The sequence below is a fragment of the Monodon monoceros genome, unplaced genomic scaffold (genome assembly GCF_005190385.1).
Source record: "Monodon monoceros isolate NGI ecotype Baffin Bay Population unplaced genomic scaffold, NGI_Narwhal_1 Super_Scaffold_10, whole genome shotgun sequence".
NCBI classification, from domain to species: Eukaryota; Metazoa; Chordata; class Mammalia; order Artiodactyla; family Monodontidae; genus Monodon; species Monodon monoceros.
In genome coordinates this window covers 46,110,584-46,137,994 of record NW_021703766.1, presented here as the reverse complement: position 1 = coordinate 46,137,994, position 27,411 = coordinate 46,110,584, and the positions used below count along the sequence as shown (strand labels likewise).

The 27,411-nt window shown below is 53.8% G+C and overlaps 1 protein-coding gene across 3 annotated transcripts in view; it reads left to right on the top strand.

Moving 5' to 3' along the window:
* The first annotated feature begins 3,167 nt into the window (after positions 1 to 3,167).
* The window catches only part of AKT2 (AKT serine/threonine kinase 2), a 52,128-nt gene continuing 27,884 nt past the window's right edge, over positions 3,168 to 27,411 (top strand). For 2 of the 3 annotated variants that reach the window (XM_029240154.1, XM_029240137.1), the window contains exons 1-2: positions 3,168 to 3,338; positions 22,790 to 22,919. In XM_029240154.1, the coding sequence (XP_029095987.1) occupies positions 22,874 to 22,919 (46 nt within the window). In that variant the 5' untranslated portion in view covers positions 3,168 to 3,338; positions 22,790 to 22,873. Of the gene's footprint in view, positions 3,339 to 10,747; positions 10,790 to 10,990; positions 11,075 to 22,789; positions 22,920 to 27,411 lie in introns of all 3 variants that reach the window. The other variant, XM_029240147.1, reaches the window with a different exon arrangement.

Here is a 27,411-nt window from a genome sequence, read left to right as displayed (position 1 = left end):
TTGGAACCAACATTTACAGAATCCCTTATCTGTACTACTGCCAAACACTTAAAATGACTCTAAAAGGATCTTTCCAACACAGTAGCATCTAGGGTGGGGCTTAGTAACTTCTGGCTGCGGCGTCAAAGATACTATTTCAACATTTCTGTATAGTGTGGGAAACTCTTTTAAATAAAAACTTTTTTAACAGTTCCAGTCTTCTTTGGGAATCTGATCAATGCTATGGACTTTCTCCCTTGAAAATGCTCTGCTTAGGATGAAAAAAGGGGAAATCTGAGTATTCCTGCTTGTATCTCCTGATCACCCATGTAGCAGGGAGGGTCCCCCCCACCAGAGCCACTGCCAGGGATAGACCCCTCCAGACTTTGTCGGGTGGAGTGGAAGCCTCCCCATCTGGGGCTACTAGGAGGTTCTTTATGGCTGGCCCAGGCAGCTTGCCCCATCACCATTGGAGCGCAGTCTTTGAGTAGGGTTGAAATGAACTCTAGGGGCTTATTCCCACTCCCTGGGGACAGAAGGGGACTTTGAGGAGATGCCCTCTCCATCCCTCAGGGCAGGATTCTTCATCTTTTTTGAATCAAGAGGCCTTTGATCAGACTAAAGATGAGAAGCTTTGGGCCCTTCTCCCCAGAAAAGTGCCTGTGCAGCCCATATTTATAGTCATAGGCGGGAAGTTCACAGAATAGATTAGAGGGTAGAGAGCAATTTGGGGTTTTAGGAAATTTTCTCCTCAATCACCCTTGATGTGGAAATTGAAAGACTGAGACCCCCAAACAATAATTAAGTGGTTTGCCAAAGCAACACAAGGGACAGAAGTAGGGCTATTACTTTTCATTTTCCGGCATGATATGAGTTCAAAGCACAGGCTCTTGTATCAGACTACCTGGGTTCAAATCCCGCCTCCAGCCCTAACTTGTCCTGGGACCCTGAGCAAGCCCGTTAACATACTGTCCCACTTAACCTCCAAGATTGTGTTGACAGCAACAGGATAGCATTGGTGAGATTGTGTCAGGAACAGAACCTGGCCTGTAATAACTGCTAAATGAATTCTATTGCTACTGTTTTGCAACGAGGAAAGGCAGGCTCAGAGAAATGATGTTATTTTGACAAGGACACGGGAGAGGCATGATTAGAACTAGGGCCTGTCTATTTCCAAAGCAAGTAAGTGTTGTTCGCTCCCAGACTAGTGTTTTTCAAACTGCAAGGCACAACCCATTAGTGGGTCATAAAATTAGTTCAGTGGGGTCTCAAACAGCACTGAAAAAAAAATTAAATATCAGAGTGCATCATACATAGGGTAAATAGCATTTGGTTGCACTTTTTTTTTCCTTGGCTGCACCTCACAGCTTGTGGGATCTTAGTTCCCCAACCAGGGACTGAACCCAGGCCCTCAGCAGTGAGAGCACAGAGTCCTAACCACTGGACCGCCAGGGAGTTCACTTTGGTGACACTTTTGTTTCACGGGATTGTAAGTATACATCTGTGTGTTCTTGGTATTTTTTTTTTTTTTTTTGATTGCACCATGGCTTGCGGGATCTTAGTTCCCCAACCAGGGATTGAACCCGGGCCCTTGGCAGTGAAAGTGCCCAGTCCTAACCGCTGGGCCACCAGGGAATTCCTACTAGGTCTTAAAATAGTTTGAAAGCCATTACCCTTTACTACTAGTGCCCCTACAAGTTCAGACACAAGCACACGGAAGCGTTCAGTGATATCTCTGTGTCTTGTAATCCATCCTGTTTCCCAGGAGGGGCAGGGATTTGAGCCAGCCCAGGAAGACTTAGAGGTAGGGGAATGGACTATGAGCTGTTCATCCTGGAGTGGAGTAAATCGAGTAGGCCAGAGTAACCTTGAGTCTAGATCAGAGCAGAAGGGCTACTTTTTGAAACAAATATTCCTCGAGAGCCCACTCTGTGCCAGGACCTTTGCTGGTTAGTGTTAGGTACACAGCGATGACTAAGATAGTCCTGGACTCTTCCCTCTTGGGGCTCACTGTGCAATGGAGAAGACAGATCTGTTAACAGGCAGTGAGAGGCTAAAATGGTCAGGGTTGTAAGGGGGGAGGCTCTGGTCAGAGTGTGATGGGGGAAGACCAGGAATTAGGAACACAGAGCAAAGAGTTCCAAGCTGGAGACCCACCAGCAGAGGGCTAGTTCCAGCAGTAGGTTTACCTCTGGGGAAACTACCACCCCTGAGAGGACTTTGCCTGAGACACTCTTGCAGACTTAGGTGGACCCAGGGTTCTTCAACTCCCAGCCAGGCCTTCTGTGTGGCATTACTGGAACCCAAATTCATAAAGTAGGAAGCCCCACCCAACCCATGAGAGAGCAGGAACTGGGATCCGGATGTCTCATAGCTGTCTACTACACTAGCTAATACACGGGCCAGGATCTGTGCTCTTTTTTTTCCAGGGCGATTTTAAGGCATTTGTAGGCCCAAGTTACCCCGTGAAAAAGTTATATCCCATATTTAATTGCATATATATATATCATGAGCAGATAGGATTAATATTTTGGAGTTATAGCATGTCTAATTGACATACACCGTTCTGTCTACATAAAATAGCCCAATAGCCCAGGGACGCAGCTATGATTGTTTCCATTTTGCAGATGTGGCTACTGAGGCACAGAAAATGGTAAAGCCTTCTGCCCACAGTCACCAGTAAGGAAATGCAAAGCTGGGTTTGGGTGGCTTCAGTGCCTGTGCTCAACCATGAGAGGAAATACTGAAAAGGAAACCCTTCCTAACGCCCGCTCCAAGGCTCTTTAAGAGCCTCGGAACCTGAACTAAAGGCAAGAGCGGAGTAAAACCAGATCAAAGCGTATGTAAATAAGGACCAGGGGCTGCCGGGAAATATCATCGCGGCTAGCCTCCAGGGAAAGCGGGCGTCAGAGTCTTACTGAGCCTGCGCAATCTTCTTTTTTTTTTTTTTTTTTTTTTTTCCGTCCGGCGCCTGCGCGAGGCACATCCCTTTCCCACACCGGTTCAAGCTTGCCTAATGTACGCAGGCGTCCTTCTCTGAGTCGGCCACCTCCCCTTCCTTGCGCTTGCGCTCTAGCTCTCTTCGAGTTCCTTTCTCCCTCTCTCACGTCAGTTCCTGTTTGTGGCGGGAGAAGGCGGTATTTCCGTCCAGAGGGTGGGAGGGGGCGGTAAGCGGGGGCTGGGGGGGGGGGGCGGGGGGGCCGCGCCGCGCGAGCCGTTGGGCCTGGCTCCGCTAAGGCGTTGCTGCTGGTGCTGCCGCCGCCGCCGCCGCCAGAAACACAAGGAGCGGGATCAAGCGTAGCGTGGCGATGGGCAGGAGTAGAACCCCGCCAGAGAGGCTGGGCGGCCGCCGGTGACAGGTGAGTGCGCCAGCGCCTGTCCCCAAGCGCCCCCCCCCCCCGCGATGGTCGCGTCCGGACCCCCAGCAAAGCCGCGCTGGGCCGTACCACCGGTGCCCACTGGGCGGGGACCGTAGTCCTTGAGCCCCCCCCTTCCGGGACTGAGTTGGGGAGGCTGCGCGGGGGCGGTTGGACTAGCCCCGAGGGGGCGGGGGCGGCGGGCAGTACCAGTGAAGCTGCAGGGGGCGCATATCAAAGTGTGGGGACCGAACCACTGAAGGGCTGGAGGCGTAGACCCCTGCGTGCTGAGCTGGGGGTTGAGCCAGTGGGCTGGGAGGGGAGAGCCCGCCTGGTGTGCGAAGGCTAAGCCTTTGAGGGGGCGCGTCTTACCAAGTGTAGGGGGCTGTGGAAATAGTTCCTAGAGTGTGCTTAGAGAGGTAGGGGCTTCTGGGCAGAGAGCTGTATCTAGTGTGGCCCGGGTAGCGCCCTCTGGGTTGTACCACTGAGGTCCTGGGGGGAGCCATCCTTAGAACGTAGAGCCGCGGTATATCAAAGGAGGAGGGCTGTGATGTTTATAATTTTGAGGGACGGCGGGGGGACGGGCCCGAGTGGGTGTTCAGGGGAGTTTGGGAGCGCTGTAATGCCGAGCGATGAGGAGGGGGTTCTGCCTCCTGTGTTTGGTGGGTGGAGCTTGGGGGGTTTACGCTGAGCTGGAGGGGGAATCACCCTTTATTGAACTTCTTATTGACTTTGAGGGGAAGTGGATGGTCAGTGGGACTGCTGTCTACCCTAGAACCTTTTCATGTTATTAAACCTTATTTTAAGTTGTGTTGGGACACTTCTGTGGCAAATTCTTCCAGTGGTTTTGGCTGGGGCGTTGGGGGAGACGTCTTAGAAGCCGCTTGTTTTCTGAGCTTTCGGCTCCATATTAGGGAGGGAAGGGGGTATGGAGCTTGGATTTGAGGATCTGTGTCCCTGGATCTGCTTAAGACTTGGGAGGAAGGAGTGCTTTGAGGGACACTTCTCCCCGAGGGGAGGGTGGCTGGGACATCTTTATCCTTAGGATTCTGAGCACCCCTTTCCTCTCATTTGGAAGGCGCTTGGGCTCAGCAAGAGGCCTGGGTGTAATTAGGTCTTCCATGGTCTGCCCTTGAACCTTGTTTACTCTTCCTCTATCAGAGAAGCATCCGGAGCTCTGGCCTGAGAGTGGTTGGTGGTGGGTGCCAAGGGGCCAGGCACCACCCCAGGCCCCTCCATCCTGGCCATGAGGCCAGACACATGTTTGTGTCTCCTTGGTCCAGCCGCTCATCATGTTTACGCTCCCCACCAGGCGATAACAGTTGGCTTCACCATTAGGCGGCAGTGAGGCTGAGTGCTGTTTCCCCAGCTGTTCCGCTCTGCATAGGCCAAGGGGACTTGGTGGTGGTGCCCCTGCCCCACACTGACCCAGGGAGGCGAAGGACTTGGGGTGGCCAAATCCCCCACGAATCTGGTTTCTCACTGTGGTTGCTGGGTGGGAGCTTGGCTCCTCAGGCCAGCCTGTGACCTTGGCTTGCTCGGTAACCTTTGTCCTGGGTCTGGAGTTCCCAGAGGGCTGGCCATAATCCCTGATTGACCCAGCTAATGTGGGCTGGTGATGTGGTCAAAGGGGGCAGACAGTCGCTCTGGCCCACATCATCAGCTTCGTAGCTAACTGGCTTCCATGGGCTGTGGTTGCTGGAGAGAACGGTCCCTAAGTCTCTGTGAGGCCACGGTGGCTCTGTAGAATTTCTCTGCGCCAGGGGTTTCTTTCTCTGGTTTGCCAGCTTTTAGAGGGTTTGCCTGATGGGATTAACAGCAGTAGTAAAAACAATAATCTTGAGACCAATGGCTGATATTTATTGAGTGCATTCTGTGTGCCATACACTGTTTAGAATGCTTCACGTGGATTAACTTGCAGAATGCCCACAGCCTAGAGCTTTGTGTACTGTTGTCATGATCTCCACTTTAGAAGGGGAAACTGAGGGACAGAATGGGAAATCATTTCCAGAGCTACTGAATTTTATTATTATTATTTTAATTTATTTAAAAATTTTTTTAGAAACAACACTCTTTTATTTATTTTTTTTTTTAGTATTTATTTTTGGCTGTGTTGGGTCTTCGTTTCTGTGCGAGGGCTTTCTTCAGTTGCGGCAAGCGGGGGCCACTCTTCATTGCGGTGTGCAGGCCTCTCACTATCGCGGCCTCTCTTGTTGCGGAGCACAGGCTCCAGACGCGCAGGCTCAGTAGTGGTGGCTCACGGGCCTAGTTGCTCCACAGCATGTGGGATCCTCCCGGACTAGGGCTCGAACCCGTGTCCCCTGCATTGGCAGGCAGATTCTCAACCACTGCGCCACCAGGGAAACCCTACTGAATTTTATTGAACGTTCACCCTATGTCAGGCATGTGACAGGCCTTTTACACACATTACCTCATTTATCTTTTATTTTTATTTATTTATTTATTTATTTTTGGTTGCGTTGGGTCTTCGTTTCTACACGTGGGCTTTCTCTAGTTGCGACGAGCGGGTGCTACTCTTCGTTGTGGCGCGTGGGCTTCTCATTGCGGTGGCTTCTCTTGTTGAGGAGCATGGGCTCTAGGTGTGCAGGCTTTGGTAGTTGTGGCACGCAGGCTCAGTAGTTGTGGCTCGCGGGCTCTAGAACGCAGGCTCAGTAGTTGTGGCGCATGGGATTAGTTGCTCTGCAGCATGTGGGATCTTCCCGGGCCAGGGCTCGAACCCGTGTCCCCTGCATTGGCAGGCGGATTCTTAACCACTGCACCACCAGGGAAGTACCCCATGACCTCATTTAAATCTCAAAACACACCCATGGGGTAGGTATGGTTATGCCTGTTTTATAGAGTCCTGTGAGCTAGGTAGCAGTGTGATACCCATTTTACAGATGAGGAAACCAAGACACTTGCTATGAAGTGAAATGATTTGCCCGACATCTCAAAGGTGGAAGTGGTAGAGCTGGGACGTGAACTCCTGGCCTGGTTTAGCCTCACAGTAAACCGCTTGTCAACATGTAACTGGAACAGTGGTTTAGTTGAATCCAGGGGTGGATATGGTGTTTCTGTCCATTTTTCAGAGTCAGAAATTGGGGCTCAGAGGAGGAATTGCTTTGTTCTAGGCCTGTCAGACGCTTGGGGGCCAGACTGGGGTTTGAATGAATTCTTTGCTCATGGTCCCAAAGCTGGAGAGGGTCTCTGTCACCTCAAAGCTCCTGCCCTAGACCCTGCCAACTGCGGGCCTTTCCTTCCCCTCACCCTTGGAGCCTAGGGCTGCCATGAGCACCTCTGCCGGCAGCCAGTCTAGCAGTTTCTGGGCTTGCTGATAAAACTTGGTCCCCCCTCAGGGTTGAGCCAGGGCATCTTTTAACCTGGGGCAGAATGTCTGCTGGGAGCCGGGAGGAAACAGCAGGAGAGACATGTAGGGGGTGACACAGCTACTAGGGGACCCGTGTTTGAGGTCCCTGCACAAGGATGGTGTAGTGGGCATGTGTGCAAGTTCTGGTGCTTTCATGTTCTAGTTGTGTGACCTTGGGCCACAGTGTTCACCTCCGTGCAATGGGCTCAGAATGACATCCCCCTCAGGCTTTCATGAGGATTAAATGAATGAATCCAAGAGGAGCTCCTAGAATGGTGCCTGGCACTGAATAAATGCTCCGGTGGCAGTCTGAGGGCCTCGATCCTTCCCCACCGGCCCCACCCTCAGTCCTCTCAGGCATCATCCTGGAATCCAGCCCCCCAGCCTGGCCCAGCCAGGATCCGGGAATCTGCTGTCCTGGTTTCTAAACTCTGTAAAGAGCTGTACTGAAGTGCTTCAGTGCTTCAAATCCAGCCCTACCACTTGCTGCCTGTGCGACTCTGAGCATGTTCTCAATTCTTCTGAGCTCATTTCATCATTTGTGTCCTGGGATGATGATAATTCCCTCCTGATAGGTTGTCATGAAGGTTAAACGGGTTAATTTCTGGAGAGCACTTATAACTGTGCAGGGGTAACAGTAAGCCTGCAGTAAACGTTTCCTGTTATCACTATTTAAGAAGAGTGCTTGGCACATGGTGAGCCCTCAGGATATCTTAACAATTGTAATTCTTATTACTTCTGCTAGGATTTTGAAGGCCCTTCCCAGGTTACAGAGCCTGGTCAGGTAACACCGGGAGGAGGGCAGGGCTGAAATTAGCATCTCCATTTTCCAGGTGAGGAAACAGGAGGTTCTGGAGGCTTGAGGGGTGGGGCAAATGCAGCCCCCAGGTCCCCGCCATCTCCTACACAGTTGCTGCCCGGAGCCCCTCCTCGAGGTCGAAATTCTAGCTCCTTTCCAGTAAACCCTTTTCCTACTTGTGCTTTTATTGACTCTCCACCATAGCTCCCAGGAGTGGTGGTAACGGCCTTGACCTGGGTGAGAACAGTCCTTTTGAAGGCTGAGAGGCAGAAGGGTGGTCTCCAACAGGGAGGGTAGCAGCAGTGCTTATGGGAGTCAGGGGCCAGGCCTCTCACAGCCTCGTGGGCCTGGGCAGGAAGTGTGGCTTTGATCCCGAAGGCATTGCAGAGCTGAGGAAAGGTTTTCATTCATCCGCCACCATTTATTGAACACCTGTTCTGTGTCTGGCATTGCTTCAGGTGCTGGGGATACAATAGGCACTCAACAAAGGCCCTACCCCCGTGGAGCTGAGGGAGGCAAACCCTAAACCTGCTGAATAAACAAGGGGCAGGTTAAAGGGAGGTGCTTGGCAATTAAAATCAGGTGCGATGGGCTGTCAGCAAGGCCTCTGAGCTGATCTCAGATTGACAAGGTGACCTGAGGAGAAGGAACAGCCTTGGGGTGTGGGGGGAACCACAGTGCAAAAATTGCAGGGAGGACTGAGCTCAGTGAGGTGCAGGGACAGGCTGCGCAGAGGCCCGTGTGGCCCTGCAGGGTGAGGTGAGGTGCAGCTGAGGGCAGGCAGGGTCACTCAGAGCCTTGTAGACCATCTTGAAGAGCAGCTTGGTCAGATTTAGGGTTTTAGAAGATGCCTTTTACCATATGAGGGGTTCTCAGGCTTTTGCCTGGCGTGGGGGTAGATTTTAGAGCCGGTCAGGGAGTTTCACATGCCTCCCACTTCCCCCTTGAGTAGAATCTCTGCCGTAGAAAGAGCGAAGGCCTTGTTGGTTGCCTCCCTCCTCTGTGGTTTTCACACCGTGTTTCCCAGGGCCCATGGCTTTTCCCTTTAGGGACAGATGGCGGAGGCTCAGGGGGCTGATTTTCTGCCCACCCTTCCCCAACCAAACAGCTAATATCAGATAACAGCACGGAACAACAGTAATACCTGCTAAAAACTGTACCTGCTGATTCTGCCTTCCACTCAGCTTATGGCCTGAGGGCCTGCAACGTTCCTGGCGCTGCTCTAGAACTTGGAAGACTGGGCCTTATGGGCCTGCCTTCTCCTGGAGGCAAGTACCCAGCAAACAAACGAATAATAGGACATCAGGTTGTGATGAACGTTTCAAAGGCAAAATGAATGAGGGTCAGGGGAAAGAGAGAGTGGGGACGTTATGTTTTAGCTGGAATGATCAGGGAGGGCCTCCCTGGGGAGGTGGCCTGTAGGTAGGACTGGTGTGCAGTGAAGAGCCATGGGAGACTTGAGTGAAAACCCCTCAGACCGAGGAGGAATCAGCTGTGGTTCCCACCTCCCAGGGGTAAGAAATGAGGCCTGGAGAGCCTCGGTAATCTGTGCAGGGTCCCCCAACGCTGACAGGCTTTGTATTTGGGCAGAGTGGCTCCAGAGTCCCCCCAGCCCAGGAAGGTGCTTGGTAACCATGGACTTCTAATCCCACACCTGAACCTGGAACTTAAGGCTTAGCGCAGTAAGCAGGAGCCTGGCTGTTGATTTTCCCAGGCTCAGTCTGGAGTGTCTTCCTGGAAGGAGCAGAGCCCCTCAGAGGATGCATCCTTGGGCCTCCAGAAATCCCTTGGGATGGGGGGGATGGAAAGGAGTATTTTTCTCAGTTGACCTCCAAGCCTCTGGGGGACCCAGGGACACCCCTCCCTGGGCCCCTCTTCAACTTCCCAAGAGCTCTCAGTGGAAGGCTCTCAAGCACCAGGCCTCTGGGCTGCACGGTGGGGTGGTTCCGTGGCAGGCTCTTCTGGACAGCCAGCCAAGCAGCAGGAGGCCCAGCTTGGGGAGACAGCCCTGGGAGCAGACCAGGAGGGAAGGAGGGAGGGAGGGAGGGAGGGAGGGAGCAGGGGTGGGAGGGGTGGTGGAGTGGGAGCTCAGCCTGGCCCCTCGGGGGCAGGACCTGCTGCCAACTCGGCACCCACGTCAGGTCCCGGCTGTCCTGGGTGCGGGAACAGGGGGCAGCAAGCCAGGGCTGGCCGAGGAGAGACTACATGTCGGAGGTTCCTGCAGGAAGTTCCTCAGGCCCAGCTGTCCTGCCCAGGAAGCTCTTCCGCAGATGTTGTTTCTAAGGGTGAGGCCAGAAATCCAAGGCTGCCTTGGCTTGCCACCTTGTGGGCCCTTTCCAAACGGGCTGGGGTGGCTGCCGCTCCTTTGCCCCCTCCCCAGGCCTTTGCAGCCTGGTTTCAAGGTGTTCATCATCTGTGTAGTGGTCTGGGCTGGGAGCAGCCCACCTGAGTGTGAACCCTGCTCCTGGCTCCTGTCTTGGTTGCCATGCAACGGTGGGGGCCTGATTTCATCCCTTGGAGATGCATTTTGCTCAGCTGACAGCACATCCCTGCCGAGAGGGGCTGTAGGGAGGATTCAGGGAGCTAACGTGTCAGAAAATACGTGGCACGGGGCCTCCAAAGAAGGTGCTCAGTGGATCTGAGCTGCTGTTGCTGCAGGTTGTCAGGCTGGGCACCTGAGAGCAGAGAAGGGGCTCTGGATGTGGCCAGCTCGGGCTTATTGGTTGGCAGGGAAGCAGTGGCAGGCCGCTTAGCTGAGGTTCCCACTGGTGAGGGCACCGGACGGGAATATTCATCACGCCCGTCGCTGAGCAGGGGCTTGGCCAGACGCTGTGAGCACTCCATGCATGCTCTTTCAGACACATGGCAGACCGTGAGGTAGGCAGCAGTCACCCCATTTTGTGGAGAGGAAATTGAGGTGCAGAGCACTACATAGAATGCCCGTGTTTTGCTGAGAGCTGGCACGGTGGGCTCTCTGTGCCAGGCACTGCTCCAGGGCTGTACATGCCTGCTTCCCACCACGACCTGGGAGCTCGGTGCAGCTCTTCTCCCCAGATGAAGGCCCGGGAGTTCATTGGATTTACCCAAAGTTAAAGTTTTAATAGGTGACAGACATGAAATTTGAACCCAGCTCTATCTGGGGTCAAGTCTGCCTTTTTAAGACTGGCTCTTCTGCCTCTGACCAATGCCATGGCCACTGTTTCTGGGATTGTTATTTCTGTTCTTTTTTGCTTTCTCTTCTTCTAGACAGAGCTGGCACAAGGAAAGCCTCAGTTGTCCTGGAAATGAGTGAGTTAGATCCACTTGATGGCTGTTTGGGAGAGGGGTTGCGGCTGCCTCTCATGCCCGTGGGGCCCTGACCTTGGCCAGCTCCATCCTTCCCCAGAGGCCAGGGGGAAGGGATGAGGGTGGAAGGCACTGATTCCTGAATGGCCTCTGGAGCCAGCTTTGGCTGTTTCTGGTCATTTGTATATTCCATTCTCTCACCAGATAATTTACTGAGTACCTACTTTGTGCCATGTGTAGTTCTGGACACCAGGGAGCAACACCTAGTCTAGAGGAAGCCGCGGAGAGGTAATGTTTGCCTTACTGGTGCTCTGAGGAAGGGAACAGAGATCTAAGCTGGCCATGGGGGGGGGGCGGGCGGGGGGCGTTGGGGAAGTCTCCTGAGGTGAGGCATTCAGGAATGGGCCAGGAAGGGTAGAGTCTGGGTAAAGGCCCTGAGGTGGGAGGTACCTTGATGTGGTGGTGATACTGAGAGTAGGCCACTGTGGTGGAGCTGGGGGAGAGGGAGGGAGTGGAGGGTGGCGGAACCCAGGTTGTTCGGGCAGGTCTGGGGTCCCCTAGGGCCGTGCTTCTCAAACTGGTGTCCAGAGACCTAGGTGGGGGGTGGCTGGTGAGGGTGTTGAGCATGTGTTTTGGGGTGGTGTCTGCGAGTTACCTGCTTTCTTTCTAGCTGTGTGTTTTCATTTATATGATATTTTTTAAAAAGTTAATATGGGCATGTCATGAATCATCTGGCTGATTCCTTTTAACCAGCTACTGACAGTATTAACATAGCTGCCACTTCCATAGCTCTGGCTAACTGAGACTCAGGCTGGCCCTTGACTTTGGAATTCACCTTTGTGTAATTGCTTCCTGTCTTCCAAAGCTCCGGCCTCACCCCCAACTGTGCTGGAAGCACGTTTCATTGGGTCCCCACGACGACCCTGGGTTGTCAAAAAAGTCATCTTTTGAAATAACATAATAAATGCTTGGTCTGGTTGGTATTAAGATCAGATTTTATAGACCGAGGATGCTGACGTTCAGAGAAGCGTCCCTTGCAGCCTGGAAGTGGAAGTCGGGATTTGAGTCCAGCAGGACTCCAGGTATGGGTTTGGGCCTCGGAGCCCTGTTCCAGCTCCCTGGGGTGAGCAGGTCAGGGTCGTGGCTCGGGAGTGATGGTGTAGCGTGGGAGCGTCTCCTGCAGGGGACGATCCAGCCCTGGGCCTGTGAGCATCCATAGTACTTGGCTTGCCCTCACCCCCGCCCCTGCCTTCGGCTCCTGGTGCCTCATTAAGAGAGGTTCTATAGAGCTATACCTCCAATATGCTAGCCACTAAACATGTGTGGCTATTTAAATTTTAAGTAATTAAAATTAAAGTGAAAATTTAGTTCTTTAGTTGGACTAGCCCCAGTAGCCACATTTCCATCATTACAGAAAATTCTTTTGTCTAGATCAGCCATGTCCTGCACTCACCCGCTGTTATGGTCTTGGACACACAATTTATTCTCTCTAGGTCTCTGTTTCCTCTTCCAAAGAATGGGGATAGTAATAATATCTACCTCACAAGGTGGCTGTGAGGATTATTAATATGAATCCAGGCCTGGCACGTTGTGAGCGCTCAGTAAATATTAGCCCTGGTGAGGATCCTGCCTGTTTGTTCCAAGGTGCCCTAGGGATGACGTGGAGACTCACGCCACCAGGCCCTGCCTCAGGGCTCGGCTGGGGAGGCAGGCAGAGGATGGCGGTGCAGAGCTGCTCCTGTGAGGGAAGAACTCCTCAGCCAGACGGGAGGGGCCGTGTGAGTGAGTGAGTGAGTATGTGTGTGTGTGTGTGTGTGTGTGTGTGTGTGTGTGTGTGTGTGTGTGTGTGTGTGTGTGTGGCAGGGTGGCAGGGTGGCCCTGTTCTTCTGCAGGGCATCGAGGATGGTAAGAGAGGGCTGGCTGGGGTGTGGGAGGGGCTCGGTTTCTTGAGAGTGAGGGTAGAGGGAGGTGGAAGAGGCTCAGGCTGGGATGCCGTGATTCAGTCTCCTCAGCTGTGTCCTAGCTGTCCAGCCTTCCTGTCCTCAGTTTTCCCCATCTGTGAAGTATGGGTCCTTGTGGTCCCCAAGTGAGCCAGGTGGTGGGAGTGTCAGGCCAGTGCATAGGGCTTCTTCTGGGCACAATTCCTGGAGGAGAAGGCTGGGATACAGCTCCTGCCTCACTGGGGCCAGGGGATTCCATACATTGCACCCTCTTCAAGCTGACACTTGCCATCTCTCTCCAAGAAATAGCCACAGCCCTTTGTTGGTTGTTTTTTGTTTTTGTTTTTGTTTTTTGTTTTGGCTGCACCGCGAGGCTTGCAGGATCTTAGTTCCCCGACCAGGGACCCGGGCCCTGGCAGTGAGAGTGCTGAGTTCTAACCACTGGACCTCCAGGGAATCCTAGCCACAGCCCTTATAGTGGCCTCCCAGGCCCTGCCCAGCCAGGTCCCTGGCTTCCTCTGTAGCCACACATGCCTCGCTCCCCTCCGCCACCTCCTGTGTCTCACGCAGGCCACACCTTGGCGCTGTTCTTTCTTGGCCTGGACCATTCTCCCCCAGGTCTCCAAGTGGCTGCCTCATCTCTTTCAGGTTTGTGCTCAGATTTCACTGTCTCAGTGAGCCCTGCTCTGACCACCGTTTATAAAATTGGAAACCCTTGCCCGCTTCCCACACACCTAGTCCTCTATATACTTCTTTTCTCCATAACATTTGTCATTCTGGTGTACTGTATAACTTATCTGTTTATTTAAATTATTTGTTTTAATGCCTGTCCAACCGCCCCCCACCCCATAAATTCTTCCAGGACAGGGAGTTCTGTTTTGGCCACTGCTGACTCTCTGGTGACCAGAGCAGTGCTGACACAGCATGGGTGCCATATTTGTGGAATGAGTGAATGCAGGTTTTTTTGTTTCCCCTCCACTTGGCAGAACTCTGAGCTCAGAAGCTGTGGTTCTGTTTGCCACCCCCACCCTGAATTGATGAAAGCTCTGGGCCTGGCCCTGGCTGGGTGGGGCTGGGGACACAGTGCAGACCAGGACAGGCCCTGTCTCTGCCTCGTGGAGCTCTGAGTCTGGTGTGGGAGGTGCCATTACCCGGATAATTAATTTTACGAGTGACTGAGCACGGTAGAGGTGGTAAGTGCTGTGAGGGGACAGGAAAGCCGAGCTCTGAAGGTCTGCGACTCGTGAGGCAGGGGGCAGTCAGGGCAGGTTTCCCTGAGGAAACAGGGATTTGGCAGGTGAAGATGGGTGGGCGACTAGCATGTGCAAAGGCCCTGGGGTGAGGGAGAGAGAGCGAGCAAAGAGTTAAGGGGACAGTGGAGGGGCAGGGAGAGCATGCTTACCAATGAGGCTGGAGAACAGGCAGGGGCCACCTCAAGTGGGCCTTTGTGGCCTCCATAAGGGCCTGTGACGTGATCCCAGAGCAGAGCTGTTTTTGGAGGGTCCCTCTAACTGCGACATGGTGCTCTCGAGTGTTACGGGTCTGTGGCCAGGCCGACTCAAACATTTGACATGATTTCTGTGGGTGCTGAAAGGCGGGCAGAGCAGGGCAGTGTGGGGCTGGTGGCAGGGAGGAGAAGGAAGTCTGTTCTGGTGCTTATTCTTGTCCCAGTATTGTTTGCAGCCCACCCACGTCTTCAGCCTGCCTCCAGTCTTACCTGCTCCAAGTAGACAGATGGGGCAGTTGTGGGGAGCATGTAGTGCTCAGGAGAAGAAAAAGTGTCTTCAATACTGCCTTCTTACCAAAGAGGCAGTATAGGTAAAAATTCACATTACAGAAGCGTGCCATGTAGGAAGTGATGGTCCCCATGTCTCCACCTGCTGGGGAAACGCTAACACCTGATAGGTGTTGAGCAGTCATCGTATTGGGCTCTGTTTGAAGGCCTTTATGTGGATAAATTCATTTAATCCTCACAGCAGCCTTGGACCTTTGCTCCATTGTTATCTCTAACCTTCGGATGAGGAAACCGTGGTGGAGAAAGGGGAAGTGATTTGCCCAGCGTCACACAGCAAGTGGCGGAGCTGAGGTTGAAATGCATTTGGTTCCCGAGGTCACCTTCACTGCTGCTCCCGTTATTCTGCCTCTGTTGGCTCTTTGGCGCAGTTCCTTCTCTGCACGTGACATTTAACATATACCTCGTGCCCTCCCGTGGAAGACGCGTTCCCTGGGAGACCCGCTGTTGGTCACATGACCACTTTGCTGAAAAGGATGCTGCAGATGAGATGCACGTCAATCTCAGTGTTGTCAGCCTGTGAAAAAATAAGCGTATCAGAATTGAGGTGATGTGGTGCATACACGTTTGTGCTTCAGAAAGGGATCAGGTCGATGTTGTCTTGTGCCGTGAGCACACTGAACGCTGACAGGCAGTGTCAGCATGTCATGTTGAGGTTGGTTCTTGTGCATGGCACGCCTGCATCATGTTCTCTCTGGTGGGTGGACCTTCACCGAGGGTTGGGTGCTTTGCTGGGCTCTTCCCACACATGAGCCTGTGATGGAGGCACTGCTGTCATCCCCATTGCATTGCAGAGAAAACTGAGACTTGGGGAGGCTATAAAGTTGATGGGCAGGGGCGTGAATCCAGGTGTGCCTTAACTCCACAGGCCACTTGGGCCCGTGTGGTCCCAGCCCAGCTCCATACTTCCTGATCAGGTGATGGGGCAAGTTATTTCACCCCTGTGACTTAGTATCTTCATAAAAATGGAGATGATAATAAGAGTGCCTTGGGAATTCCCTGGCAGTCCAGTGGTTAGGACTCTGCTTTCACTGCCTGAGGCCTTGGTTCAATCCCTGGTTGGGGAACCAAGATCCTGCAATCCGTGTGACGCAGCCAAAAAAATGAAAAAGAAAAAGAAAAAGTTTAAATATAATTATAGAAGGAGATGGGAAAAAAAAAAAAAAAAAACCCTCAGCTAAAGAGTGCCTGCCGGGCTTCCCTGGTGGCGCAGTGGTTGAGAGTTTACCTGCCGATGCAGGGGACGTGGGTTCTTGCCCCGGTCCGGGAAGATCCCACATGCTGCGGAAAGGCTGGGCCGCTGAGCCTGCGCGTCCGGAGCCTGCGCTCCGCAACGGGAGAGGCCATGACAGTGAGAGGCCCGCGCACCGTCAACAAAAAAAAAAAAAAAAAAAAAAAGAGTGCCTGCCGCATAGGGTTTCTGCGAGAGTTGAATTCTCATGTACAAAGCACTTAGGTGTGCCTGGCGTGTGCCAGGTGCTGCGTAGGCATTGGCTCTTTCATACCAGCATCATATTAACCGTTGTGACGATACCAGACCCGTGTTGTGGGCATTTAGGTTGCTTCCTGGGTTTCACTATTCCAGCAACAGTATTCTCAGAACAGCAGTTCTCACCAAGGGGATGGCTTTGCCCCCAAGGGACATTTGGTCATGGCCGAAGACATTTTTGATGGTCAGAACTCCGAGGGAGGTTGAGCTGTTGGTTTTAGCAAGTAGAGACCAGGAATGCTGCTAAAACCTCTTACAGTTGGCAGAACAGCCCCATGACCAGAATTATCTAAATGTCACTCGTACCGAGGTTGAGTAACCCTGCCTGAGAACCTGTGTGCACCTGCATAAGTGTTTTCTGCAAGAGAAATTGCTCCAAGGACATGTGCATTTTCCACTTTATCAGTTTTGCTGAAGTGCCCGCACAAAACACGGGTCCAGTTCACAGAGCTGCGGGTGGTGAATGAGGGAGTTATTTCGCTTGCCCTGTGCGCCTTTCCTCCCACATTCCCACCGGCAGACACTGCCTGTCGAACCACAGGTTCGTATTGTCTTTGAATTTCTCTCCTGAGCAAGTCCTCCTGGGACTTGTAGGTGCGGCGCAGATTACAGAGCAGGTGACAGAGGCTCCTGGGGGGTCAGGGTGGCAGGACGGAGCCCCACCCCATTGTCTGCAGCTGCAGGAGATGCAGAGCCTCTGCCTCCCCCTCCTGCCTCCTTATCCCATCTGTGCTGTCTGGCATGGAAAGCAGGTCAGGGAGAGGGGGCGAGAGAAAAAGGACTTGATAAGGGGCAAGGAAAGGAATTTAACTTACTTTGAACGTGTTCTGGGTACAGAGCTTCACTCTTACCCATGTTCATTCCACAGATAGTCATTAGGTGCCCACTGTGGACCTAGCACTGTGCAAGGTTCTGAGGATGTGAACGTGAGGATCGGGTTCTGCAGTGCCCAAGCAGGCCAGAGCCCCTGCCCTTACCGTGCTGACATCACAGTGGAGAGAGGTCGACAGTAAGCTTGTAAACAAGTAAATATGTACGGTCGAGGCGGTGATGATGAGCGCTTTACCTTCATGAAGGATCACGGGAGGTCCTCTTGACCACGGAGGGTATGGAGGCTTCACGAAGAAAGAGACATGTGAGCTGAGGCTGAAGAAAGTGGGGCAGGGCCCCACGGATACTTGGAGAAGACACTTCTGACTGAGGGGGCAGCATGTGCAAGGGCCCCAAGGTAGGGGGGTCCAGGTGTGTTGGAGGCACCGGTGCCATGGAGGGTTCAGAGAGGTGAAGCGGGGGATGATGCAGAATAGGGTCCTGGGCTCCTGAAAGGACTTTGGCTTCTTTTACTCTGGGTGAGATGGGGGCTTGGGAGGGGTTGAGCAGAGGAGAGGGTTTCCTCTGACTCAGGTGGTCACAGGGTCCCAGATTGTAGGAGGGGCGAGGACAGGAGCACTAGAGCCGCTCATCTAGGCCACACGGTCCCTCTAGTAGCAGGAGCCACTGTGACCTTAATTTTACAGATGAGAAAAGAGGTTTGGAAGGACCCTTTCCAGGACCCAGTCCCTTCCCAAGGCTGCCAGCTAGGACGAGGCAGTCATCTGAGGGCCTGTCTCCCCGTGGCCCTGTGTCATCCTGTAAATCACCTCTAATGGACGTGACTCCAGCAAGGTGAGATGAAGCTTCTGAGAGAGCTACAGTTTGGAAACCATTGAGAAATAAGACCTCCGAGGCAGACAGAAATAAAAAGTCCTAAAATTAGGGACTTCCCTGTCGGTCTAGTGGTGAAGACTCTGTGCTTCCAATGCAGGGGGGACAGGTTCGATCCATGGTGGGGGAACTAAGATCCAAAATAAAAGTCCTAAAATTAAAAAAAAGAAATTTACTAGAGTGTTTAAGACATACGCTAGAATGAGTCAGTGACATCCATGTACTTAGCAGACATTTAAAACATCAGACCTTGCCCTTGCCCCTTAGGGACCCATCTCCAGTTACCTCTCCTTTCCCTGCTCAGAGCTGACCACTGTGGATGGTGATTTTCATTCCCTTTCAGCTTTCTTCTGTGTTAAACATACTCACCAACACTGCAGCCTTGCCCCTCCGGGGTGCACGTCCCTCCTCCGGCCAGATCATTGTACAGATGGGAGCACTAAGGCCCATGAGGGTGTCGCTTGCAGCTGTACAGCCAAGAAGCAGCAAAGCCTGGGGCTGAAATCCAGAGCCTGCGAACCCCAGATTCCTCTTCCTTATTCATTGGTGACTGGCCCTGAGGTGAAAAATCCAGGCAAGCCAGCCTTGGGGTTGGGGGGAGCCCCAGAAGCCAGGAGGCCCGATTTTAGCTCCCCTATATCTTCTGGGCTCCCAAACCCAGGTGGTTTTTTATTGTGACTTCATCATAAAATACAGAAAAATATGTTCAACGTATTTTATACAGTACAGTATAACAAATAACTGTAAAGCTGTGATTCTCTGTAATCACAATAGAACATTGTCAGCTCCCAGAAACCTCCCTCCTCTGTTACTCCCAAATGTAACAACTCTCCTGACTTTTGGTTATTTGCTTCCTTGATCTTCTGCACAGTTTTACAAGTGAGAAACAAATGGTGTCATGTTGCCTGTTCTGAACTTGCTGTCCATGGACTCAAACTTGATGTGTCATTTGGCGTCTGGCTTCTTTCACTCCGTGTAAAGTTGTTACGCTTCATCCCTGTTGTAGGTATCAGTAGTTCGGTCCCTGTGTGGTGTTGTGCTCTATGAATTTACCTTAGTTTGTTTATCCATTCTCCTGTGGGTGGATACCTGGTCTGTTTCTAGTTTTGAGGTTACTGTGAATGTTGCTGCTGTGAACATTCTAGTACATGTCATTTGGTAAACAAAGGCACTCATTTCTGTTAGAGGGCTGTGGAATTGCTGGTTCATGGGGTAGTTTTTAATTGAGTTTTAATTGTTATTGCCAAACAGTTTTCCATAGTGGTTGAACCATTTTATACTCCCAGCAGTACCGATTCCTTTACATTTTTGACAACGCTTGGAGTTGTCAGTTTTTAAAATTTTAGCCATCCTGGTGGGTGGTTTCAATTTGCATTTCCCCATAACTAATGAAATTGTGCACGTTCCTTCATTGTGTGAGTGTCCTCTCCTTTGAGGTGCCCTTGCTCTTTTCACCTTGCCTCCCAGGTGGCTCACCTCTAACTGACAGCTGTAGCTCCTGCCCAGACCCTCAGCGATTGAAGCCCAGACACCCTACGGAGCAGTGGGTGGGGTGGGGCCATGCAGACACTCCCCTGCTGTGCTGATGCCTGGCTTCCAGAGGCAGGTCTGGGTGTCCTCCATCGGGAGCTCCCCAGGGAGCTGGCCATCTTCTTGGCTGTGGTGATGGTGTTTCATCACTGCAGGACTGCGTCACAGATACCTCAGCTGACGTGCCACCCTCAGTGGGAGGATGGGCAGCATCCAGGCAGGATGCAGGGGATCTTTCAGTTCCTCCCCCACCCTCGCCCGAGCTGCTGCTTGCTGGCTTTTTAGTCGCTGCAGTGAGAATGTAAAAAGTGGCTCTGGTGTGCCGAGCAGCAGCCAGGGCCTCCACCACTCCTCAGCTGGGAGACCCAAAGTAAACAGTTCCCCTCTCTCAGCCTCTGCCCTGCCCTGGGCATGGTCATGGCCCTCTGGTGGGGTGGTTGGGAGTGATCAGGAGAGGCTCTGGAGGAGCGCCCTCACGCTCAAGGCCACCCAGCTGGCATTGGCTCCTGGACTCTGCAACCCTGACCACTCTCGGCCACACCCGGCTGCCTTCACCTCTCTCTGATCAGCCACGTGTTTGGGTGTTCACTGGGGGCCAGGCAGTGGGCCGAGCCTCTGCACACAGTGGGTGCTTTAATGCTGCTGACAGCCCTGGTGCTGCTGAATCACGGAGACTCCGAGAGGTGAAGTTGCTGGGCTGGGGAGGGTGGGGAGGGGAGGGGAGGGGAGAGCTGAGATTGGACACGAGGCCCCTGTCCTTTACACATCCACCCTTCCTTTGGACTCTGGGTTCTCCATCCCAGCCCTGTTTGGGAACCCAGCCCTGTTCTGAGCTGAGCTCGTACCAGGGGAAGGTGCAGTGTTGGCCCCCGTGTTGGAGAGGAATTCCCTAACTCCCCACCACGCCTGCCTCCAGGCCCCAAGTGTGCTCCCTGCCCCGGCTCCTTACCCTGTGCCAGCCACATTCCCCAAGCTCCTTCCCAAGCTTCCTCAGGGGCTTTGCACTTGCTCTTCCCCGGCCTGAAATTTGCTCCCTACACGTTGGCTCACCTGTCCCTCATACAGCGTGGCTAACACAGCACCCATTCCCTGCCCTCCTTTCCCCTGTTCATTTTTCTTTGCTGCCACCTGACGTTGTGACCTGTGTACTGTCTGCCTCCCCCACTGGAATGTGAGCTTCCTGAAGGCAGGGGCTGTGTCTTAGTGACTCTGTGTCTCTGGAACCCAGGACAGAGTCTGGAGCTTAGGACATGCTCAGAAAAAGATTGGTGGCGTGAATAGATTCTGGAATTGTTTCTGAGGCTGTGTCCGGTCCTGGGCTGGGGATCTTTTGGGGAGACTTGGGTTCATTCATTGTGCATTCAACAGAGAGCCAGACACCGGGCTGGTGCGCTGAATTAGTGTTTAGAGGTGTGGGGAGAGTTGACCAGGAGGTGCATGCAGAGGACCCAGTCTAGCCTCTGAGGTCAGGAAGGCTTCCTGGAGGAGGCATTGGTTCAGCTGAGACCTTAAGGAAGAGGGGGAACTCACAGAAGGTGTTGGGGATGGAGGCCAGAGGGAGGACCTGAGTGCCAGAAGCCTGGCAGAGAGTGAGGGTCGGCGAGGAGGGTCGTGGCTGGTGTGGTAATCATTGTCACGGTCTTTAGCCTTTCTTGAGAGCTTTCTAGGTGCCTTTCTGCTTATGCCGGGCCTTCTTGTGGTGGAAAGGACCTTGTTCTGTGTTCTGAGCACACTGGGGAGCCATGGAAGGGTTTTGAACAGAGAGGGACAGGGTCAGATTTAGGATGGAGTACAGGGGTTGAGAGCACAGGCTGGGAACCCAGGGAGAAAGCCAGGGTGGGAGGGGAGGTGGGGAGGGGAGGCGGGGCAGGAGAGGATCAGGAAGCCGGTGGACAGGGCAGAGAGGACAACGGGCGGAGCAGGGGTGGGAAGCAGCAGAGGCCAGGGCCTGAGGGGCCTGGAATCCCAAGCTGAGGAGCCTGGCTCTTTCCCGAGGCCCCGGGGAAGCCACGGGTCAGATTTGAGGGTCCCTCTAGGTGCTGAGGGAGACAGATGGGAGGATGGGAGGCTGGGGAAGAGGTGGGGTGAGTCCTCGTGGGAGAGGACAGCGTTGGACCTGAGCCGCGTTGTAGGGAGGCTGGGGTGGAAACCCTGGTCCCATTGAGACTGAAGCACAGATTGGTGGATGTTTGGGAGCGAAGATCTGGCGGTCCTGGGTGTGTTCAGTCTGTGGGTGTGAGCCCCGGAGGTGCCAGCCATACCTGCTGGGGGACGGAGCCCCTGCTGGACCCTGTCTTTGCAGCTCAGAGTCCAGAACGTGATTTCTCCCCCGCTGTTTACTTCCCTGTCACTGTCCATCTTGTCTTCCTCCGGCTTCCTCCCACTTACCTCCCTTCCCTCAGCCTGGGGCCCGGGCAGCCTGCCACCGTCACATGCCAGGCAGTAGTGTGTCCAACCCACCAGCTCCCCTGGGGCACGAGAGAAAGCTGATGCCCACGGTGTCCCCAGAGCCAGCTGCCACTTCTCTGGGGGCCACCGTAGCTCCTGACCTGCTGTCCGCAAATAACCCCAGGCCAGGAAAGGCGAAAGGCGCCTTGAGCTCCATGGCCCCTGTCCAGGCCTGTGGCTCCAGGTAGGGGCCCAGCTGGTGGCTGCCTTCCCCCATTTCTCCCCTCTGCCCCGGGAACCTGAGACGAAGCAGCGGCCTCGGCGTCCGTCAGTCTGTTGGCTGCTGGTCCCTGAGGACGGAAGCAGAGGTCTCTGGGAGGGGACCAGGGCCTCGGTCAAGCCCCCAGGACTGGCTCCTGGGCCCCAGATAAGTGTACAAGCAGTAGGTTCCTTTCTTGTTGAAGATCCGGAGCACTGAGCCCTTCCTTTCCTCTGTCATCTGGTGGGGACAAGGGGACAAGGAGGGAACTGAGGCTGTGGGAGTGATATGAGGTGGCCTGGTGCCGGGGTGGGGTGGGGTACTCGGTTTGCTAAAGGTGGCAGGTTGGTGGCTCCTTGGTTTGGAAAGGAGAGAGTGAGTGAGTGAGAGCTAGCGAGAGAGGGAGTGTGTGCGTGTGCGTGTGTGTTTGGGGCTGGCAGGCAAGTACTGGTGGCTTTGAGCACTCCCTCAGGTGCCCAGGGCTGTCTGATTCAGCCCAGGTGACCTCAGCACTGGGGCATGGGAGTGACGCAGGGGGCGGAGCTGCAGCTCCTCGCCTGCCTCCCGCCCCACCCCGCCCCGCCAGGAGTGACGGTGGGTGGAGGGGCTGCCTCTGCTCAGCACGAGTGTCCTGAGTGTCCGGGCACAGGCCAGGGAGCTGTGCTCCTTCCAGAGTGGGCTCTGAGGGCAAGCTCGTGTCCTTTCCCCCAAAGACTGGGCTCCCTGGGGACATGGCCACCTCTTCCCTCTCAGCCTGGGCCCCAGGGCAGGTCTCGCCCTACCCGCCCTGGCTCCACCCTGTCAGAGCAGCCCGAGGGGCCTCAGAGGAGGGCTGTCCCGAGGGAAGGCGCTGAGGCCCAATCCCCCTCCCACTCTGACAGGCTCCTCTCTTGTCTTGCAGATTGTGCTCTGTCCACCGCACCTCCTGCATGTCCTGCTGCCCTGAGCTGTCCCGAGCTAGGTGACAGCCTGTCACGCTGCCACCATGAACGAGGTGTCTGTCGTCAAAGAAGGCTGGCTCCACAAGCGCGGTAAGGGGCTGCTTTTGCCCACGGGATTGCGTGTCTCCCCTTTCCGCCCTGGCTCTCCTGGCAGCTGTGCCCTGAGAGGCAGAGGTACAGGGTCTTTACCACCTGAGGAGCCAGCATTCCAAGCCCTGTCTGCCTACCTCCCTGCCCCTGGCCAGTAGCTCCTTACCAGCCCATTTCATGGGATCTTTGAAAGTAGTCTGGACAGAGGGACTGTGGCTGTGCCTGGACCTGAGCCTCCAGGCCTAGCTGGACCTCCTGCATGAGCCTCCAGGCCACGCCTCAAGTTCTGCCTCTGCATTAGTGATCCTGTATGTAGCCCCATTTTATAAATGAAGAAACTGAGGCTCAGAGAGTGTCAGTCACTTAACTGAAGTAACACAGTGAGATGATATTCAGCATTTATTCATTCAGCAAATACTCACGAAGTGTGTGGTATGCCGGGCTGGCCACCCCAGGCTCCGAGGACACTGTGGTGCCCTCGTGGAGTTTGCAATCCATTGGGGGGGGGGGGACAAACAATAAACAGATAAACAGACGTAATGTCAGGTGGTAAGTGCTGTTGTGAAAAATAGGAGCTGTGAGGGAGAACGGGCTGGAGAAAGATGGGGTTCAGTGGAAGCGGCTCTGAGGAGGGGACAGTGAACAGAGGCCTGGAGGAGGTGAGGGAGCGAGCCACACGGATAGACAGGCAAGGGTGTTGCAGGGAATGAGACAGCAAGGACAAAGGTGGGACTGTGTCTGGACCGGAGAGGTGACCAGTGTGGCCGGCGCAGGGCGAGCGAGGGCGAGCTGGAGGAGGTGGGCAGAGCGGTGATGCAGCATCAGACCGTCGGCCCTCGACTCCATGGAAAGGGCTTTAACTCGCCAGGCGTTCAGAAGCCCAGGATGTTGTGAGCCGGCGCATGACCCGGTCTGCTTGTGCTGGTGGGCAGCTGAGAAATGCAGTCATTTACAGGGAAGAGACTAAGAGACTAGACCCTTAGGCCCCAGGCCCCTGCCCCAGAACCAGCACACTTACCGCCCACGCTGCTGTGTGCAGGGGCAGCTAGGAAGAGGCACATGCTGAGAGTCAGCTTGTCCAGGCGCCCAGGAGCGAAGGAGGCAGACTGTCCTGGCTTCCGCAGACCTTCCCCTGTGGAGGGGGACGCCAGGCCTGGGGGTAGCCGCTCTGTGCGCTTTCATTCACTCAGCAGACATCTGTTGAGCAGCTCCTGTGTTCCAGGCACTGTTCTAGGTGCTGGAGACACAGCAGTGAACCAGATGAGCCAAAAGTCCCCATCCTTTTGTTGATGTCTTACATTGGGGGGGAGAGCCCATGGCACCTGAGTAGACAGGTGTGAGCAGGAGGAGGGGTGTGAGGGGGGCTGTCCCAAATGGGGTGGTCAGTGAGGACCTCACTGAGAAAGGGGGTTTGAATAAAGATCTGAAGGGACGCGGGGGAGTGAGCCCCACAGTTAACTGGGGCAAGGGTGAAGGGGGCAGCCCATGAGTCCACAGAGGGGAGTGGGCCAGGCATGTTTAAAGGGGGCGAGGAGGCTGGTGGGGCTGGCCCTGTAGAAACTGGGAGAGGTGCCCGCCCATCCTGCCCTGTCCCAGCCCGCAGACAGGGAGCAGTGATGAGGGACGGAGGTGGCTCCCCAGGCCAGGCCTCCCCCATCACACTGAGCGGGGGAGAATCCTTTCCTGCTGCCCTTTCCAGGCAGGGTGGTACTCAAGACACCTTGGCCTACCCACCCAGATTGGGCCCTGAGTTTGGGGCTGTTGATGGAGCTTTCTGAACCTCGGCAGGTGTCAACCCTGGCTCTGCCACTTCCGCTCAGTGTGACTGGGTAAGCTATGTCATCTCTCTGAACCTTGGTTTCACATCTGTGAAATGGGTCAACAACCCAGGCCTCTGAGATTGTCAGCTTCATGAGGGCAGGGATTTTATCTGGCTTGTTCACTGAGATGTCCCCAGTGCCCTAGAAAAGTGCTTGGCATGCAGTAGGCACTTGGTAACTGTTGAATGAACGTTTGGGATTGTGTGTGTGGATAGTGCGAGTGTGTTAGGGTGTGCCAGGGTCTCAGGCTCCTGAGTTTCCGTGGCCCGTGGCTCGCTAGGCTGGGTTGGCAGAGCCCTGAAGGTGGCCCGAGAACTGTGGCCGGGGCAGGGCTTTGTCTCTGGCATTAATGCTGATGGCATTAAGTGGATCTCAGCCCCTCCTAGACCTTCAGTGTCTCCACTTACCTGCATGGACCCAGACAAGCTGCTGAGATGACCACCTGCCTTGGGTTTGTACCATAGCTACACACATGCGTGCGTGTCACTCCTGGGTCTCTCCAGTGCCTGTCATTCTGAGCAGCAGCTGGCAGAGGTGGGTAAGGCAAAGTGGGCCCTGCAGCTGTTTGGACACCCCCGCTACCCCACCCCACCCCCCCCCCCCCCACCCCTGGTGGTTGAAATAACAGCAGCTCCGGCTTACTGTGTGCCCACTCTGCCAGACCTGGGGCTCTGCTCTAGGCAGACCCAGTTTTGTTGCATTTCCATTACTGCCCCATCAGGTGGGCACCGTCTCGCAGACTAGGAAGCTGAAGCTCGGCAGGAAGACTGACTTGCCTGAGGTCTCAGCAAGGAGGTGGTGGTGCTGAGGTTCAGGCTCCAACTCCTGAGACAGCTCCTGGCTCACATGCTGCCTCTTGCTCAGCAAGGTCCACTCAAGCAATGGGTCCCTTATGCCATGTGCGGGTGTCCTTTCTGACACAGCCTCAGCATGCTCTCTCCCAGGCCCCACCAGGCCAGGCCCCGTCTGCCAGTTTAGAGGCAGACAGCGTAGTGGTCAAGAACGTGGACTCTGGACAGAGCAAACCTGGATTCCAATCCCAGCTCTCCCAGTCAACAGCTGTGAGTCTCAGGCAGCTGATGAAACCTCTTTGTGCCTCAGTTTCCTCACTTGTAAAGTGGGATTGTTGTGAGGATATTGTTCCTTCGAGGTTTCTTTTTTTTCTTAGCTTGTTATCGATATATAAAGCGCCACAGATAAGTGCCTGGATTATAAGCTTACCCCCAAACCTGTGTCCGGGGCAGGAAATAGAGTCAGTCCGTCCCCAGAAGCCCCTGTGCCTCTCCCAAGCAGTAACCACTCTCCCAACCTCCAATAGAGTAGATGAATTTTTCTAGTTTTGTTTTTCTTTCTAAAATTGAGGTAAAATTTACATAACACGGAATTAACTGTTTTAAAGTGCACAATTCAGTGGCCTTTAGTACATTCACAGTGTTGTGTAACCACTACCTCTGTCTAGTTCCCAAACGTTTTCATCTGCCTCAAAGAAAGCCCTGTACTTGTTAAGTAGTCAGTTCTCATTCCCCCTCCTCCCAGCCCCTGGCAGCCACCAATTTGTTTTCCGTTTTTATGGATTTACTTATTTTGGACATTTCATATAAATGAATCATACAATATGTGGCCACAAAAGTCTGGTTTCTTTCACTTAGCATAACTTTTTTTAAAAATAAATTTTTTTATTTTTGGCCGTATTGGGTCTTCGCTGCTGCTCACGGGCTTTCTCGATTTGCGGCGAGCGGGGGCTACTCTTCGTTGTGGTGCACGGGCTTCTCACTGCGATGGCTTCTCTTGTTGTGGAGCACGGGCTCTAGGCGCGCGGGCTTCAGTAGTTGCGGCACGTGAGCTCAGTAGTTGTGGCTCACGGGCTCTAGAGCGCAGGCTCAGTAGTTGTGGCGCACAGGCTTAGTTGCTCCGTGGCATGTGGGATCTTCCCGGACCAGGGCTCGAACCCGTGTCCCCTGCATTGGCAGGCAGATTCTCAACCACTGCGCCACCAGGGAAGCCCCTAGCATAATGTTTTTGAGGTTCATCCATTCTGTAGCACGTATCAGTACTTCATTCCTTTTTTTTTTTCTTTTTAAATTTATTTATTTATTTTTGGCTGTGTTGGGTCTTTGTTGCTGCTCACGGGCTTTCTCTAGTTGCGGTGAGCGGGGGCTACTCTTTGTTGCAGTGCGCGGGATTCTCATTGCGGTGGCTTCTCTTGTTGGGGAGCACGGGCTCTAGGCACGCGGGCTTCAGTAGTTGTGGCATGAGGTCTCGGTAGTTGTGGCTCGCAGGCTCTAGAGCGCAGGCTCAGTAGTCGTGGCACATGGGCTTAGTTGCTCCATGGCATGTGGGATCTTCCTGGACCAGGGCTCGAACCCGTGTCCCCTGCATTGGCAGGCGGATTCTTAACCACTGTGCCACCAGGGAAGCCCCTTCTTTCCCTTCTATAGCCAAACAATATTCCATTGTATGAATATACCACATTTTCTTTATCCGTATGTCTATTGATGGACATCTAAGGTATTTCTGCCTTTTGGCTATTGTGAATAGTGCTGCTATGAACATTTGTATACAAGGATTTGAGTACTTGTTTTCAGTTTTGGGGGGGTATACACCTAGGAGTGGAATTGCTGGGACATATATATCTATTAGATTATATTATTTATAATCTATTGTATATAGTT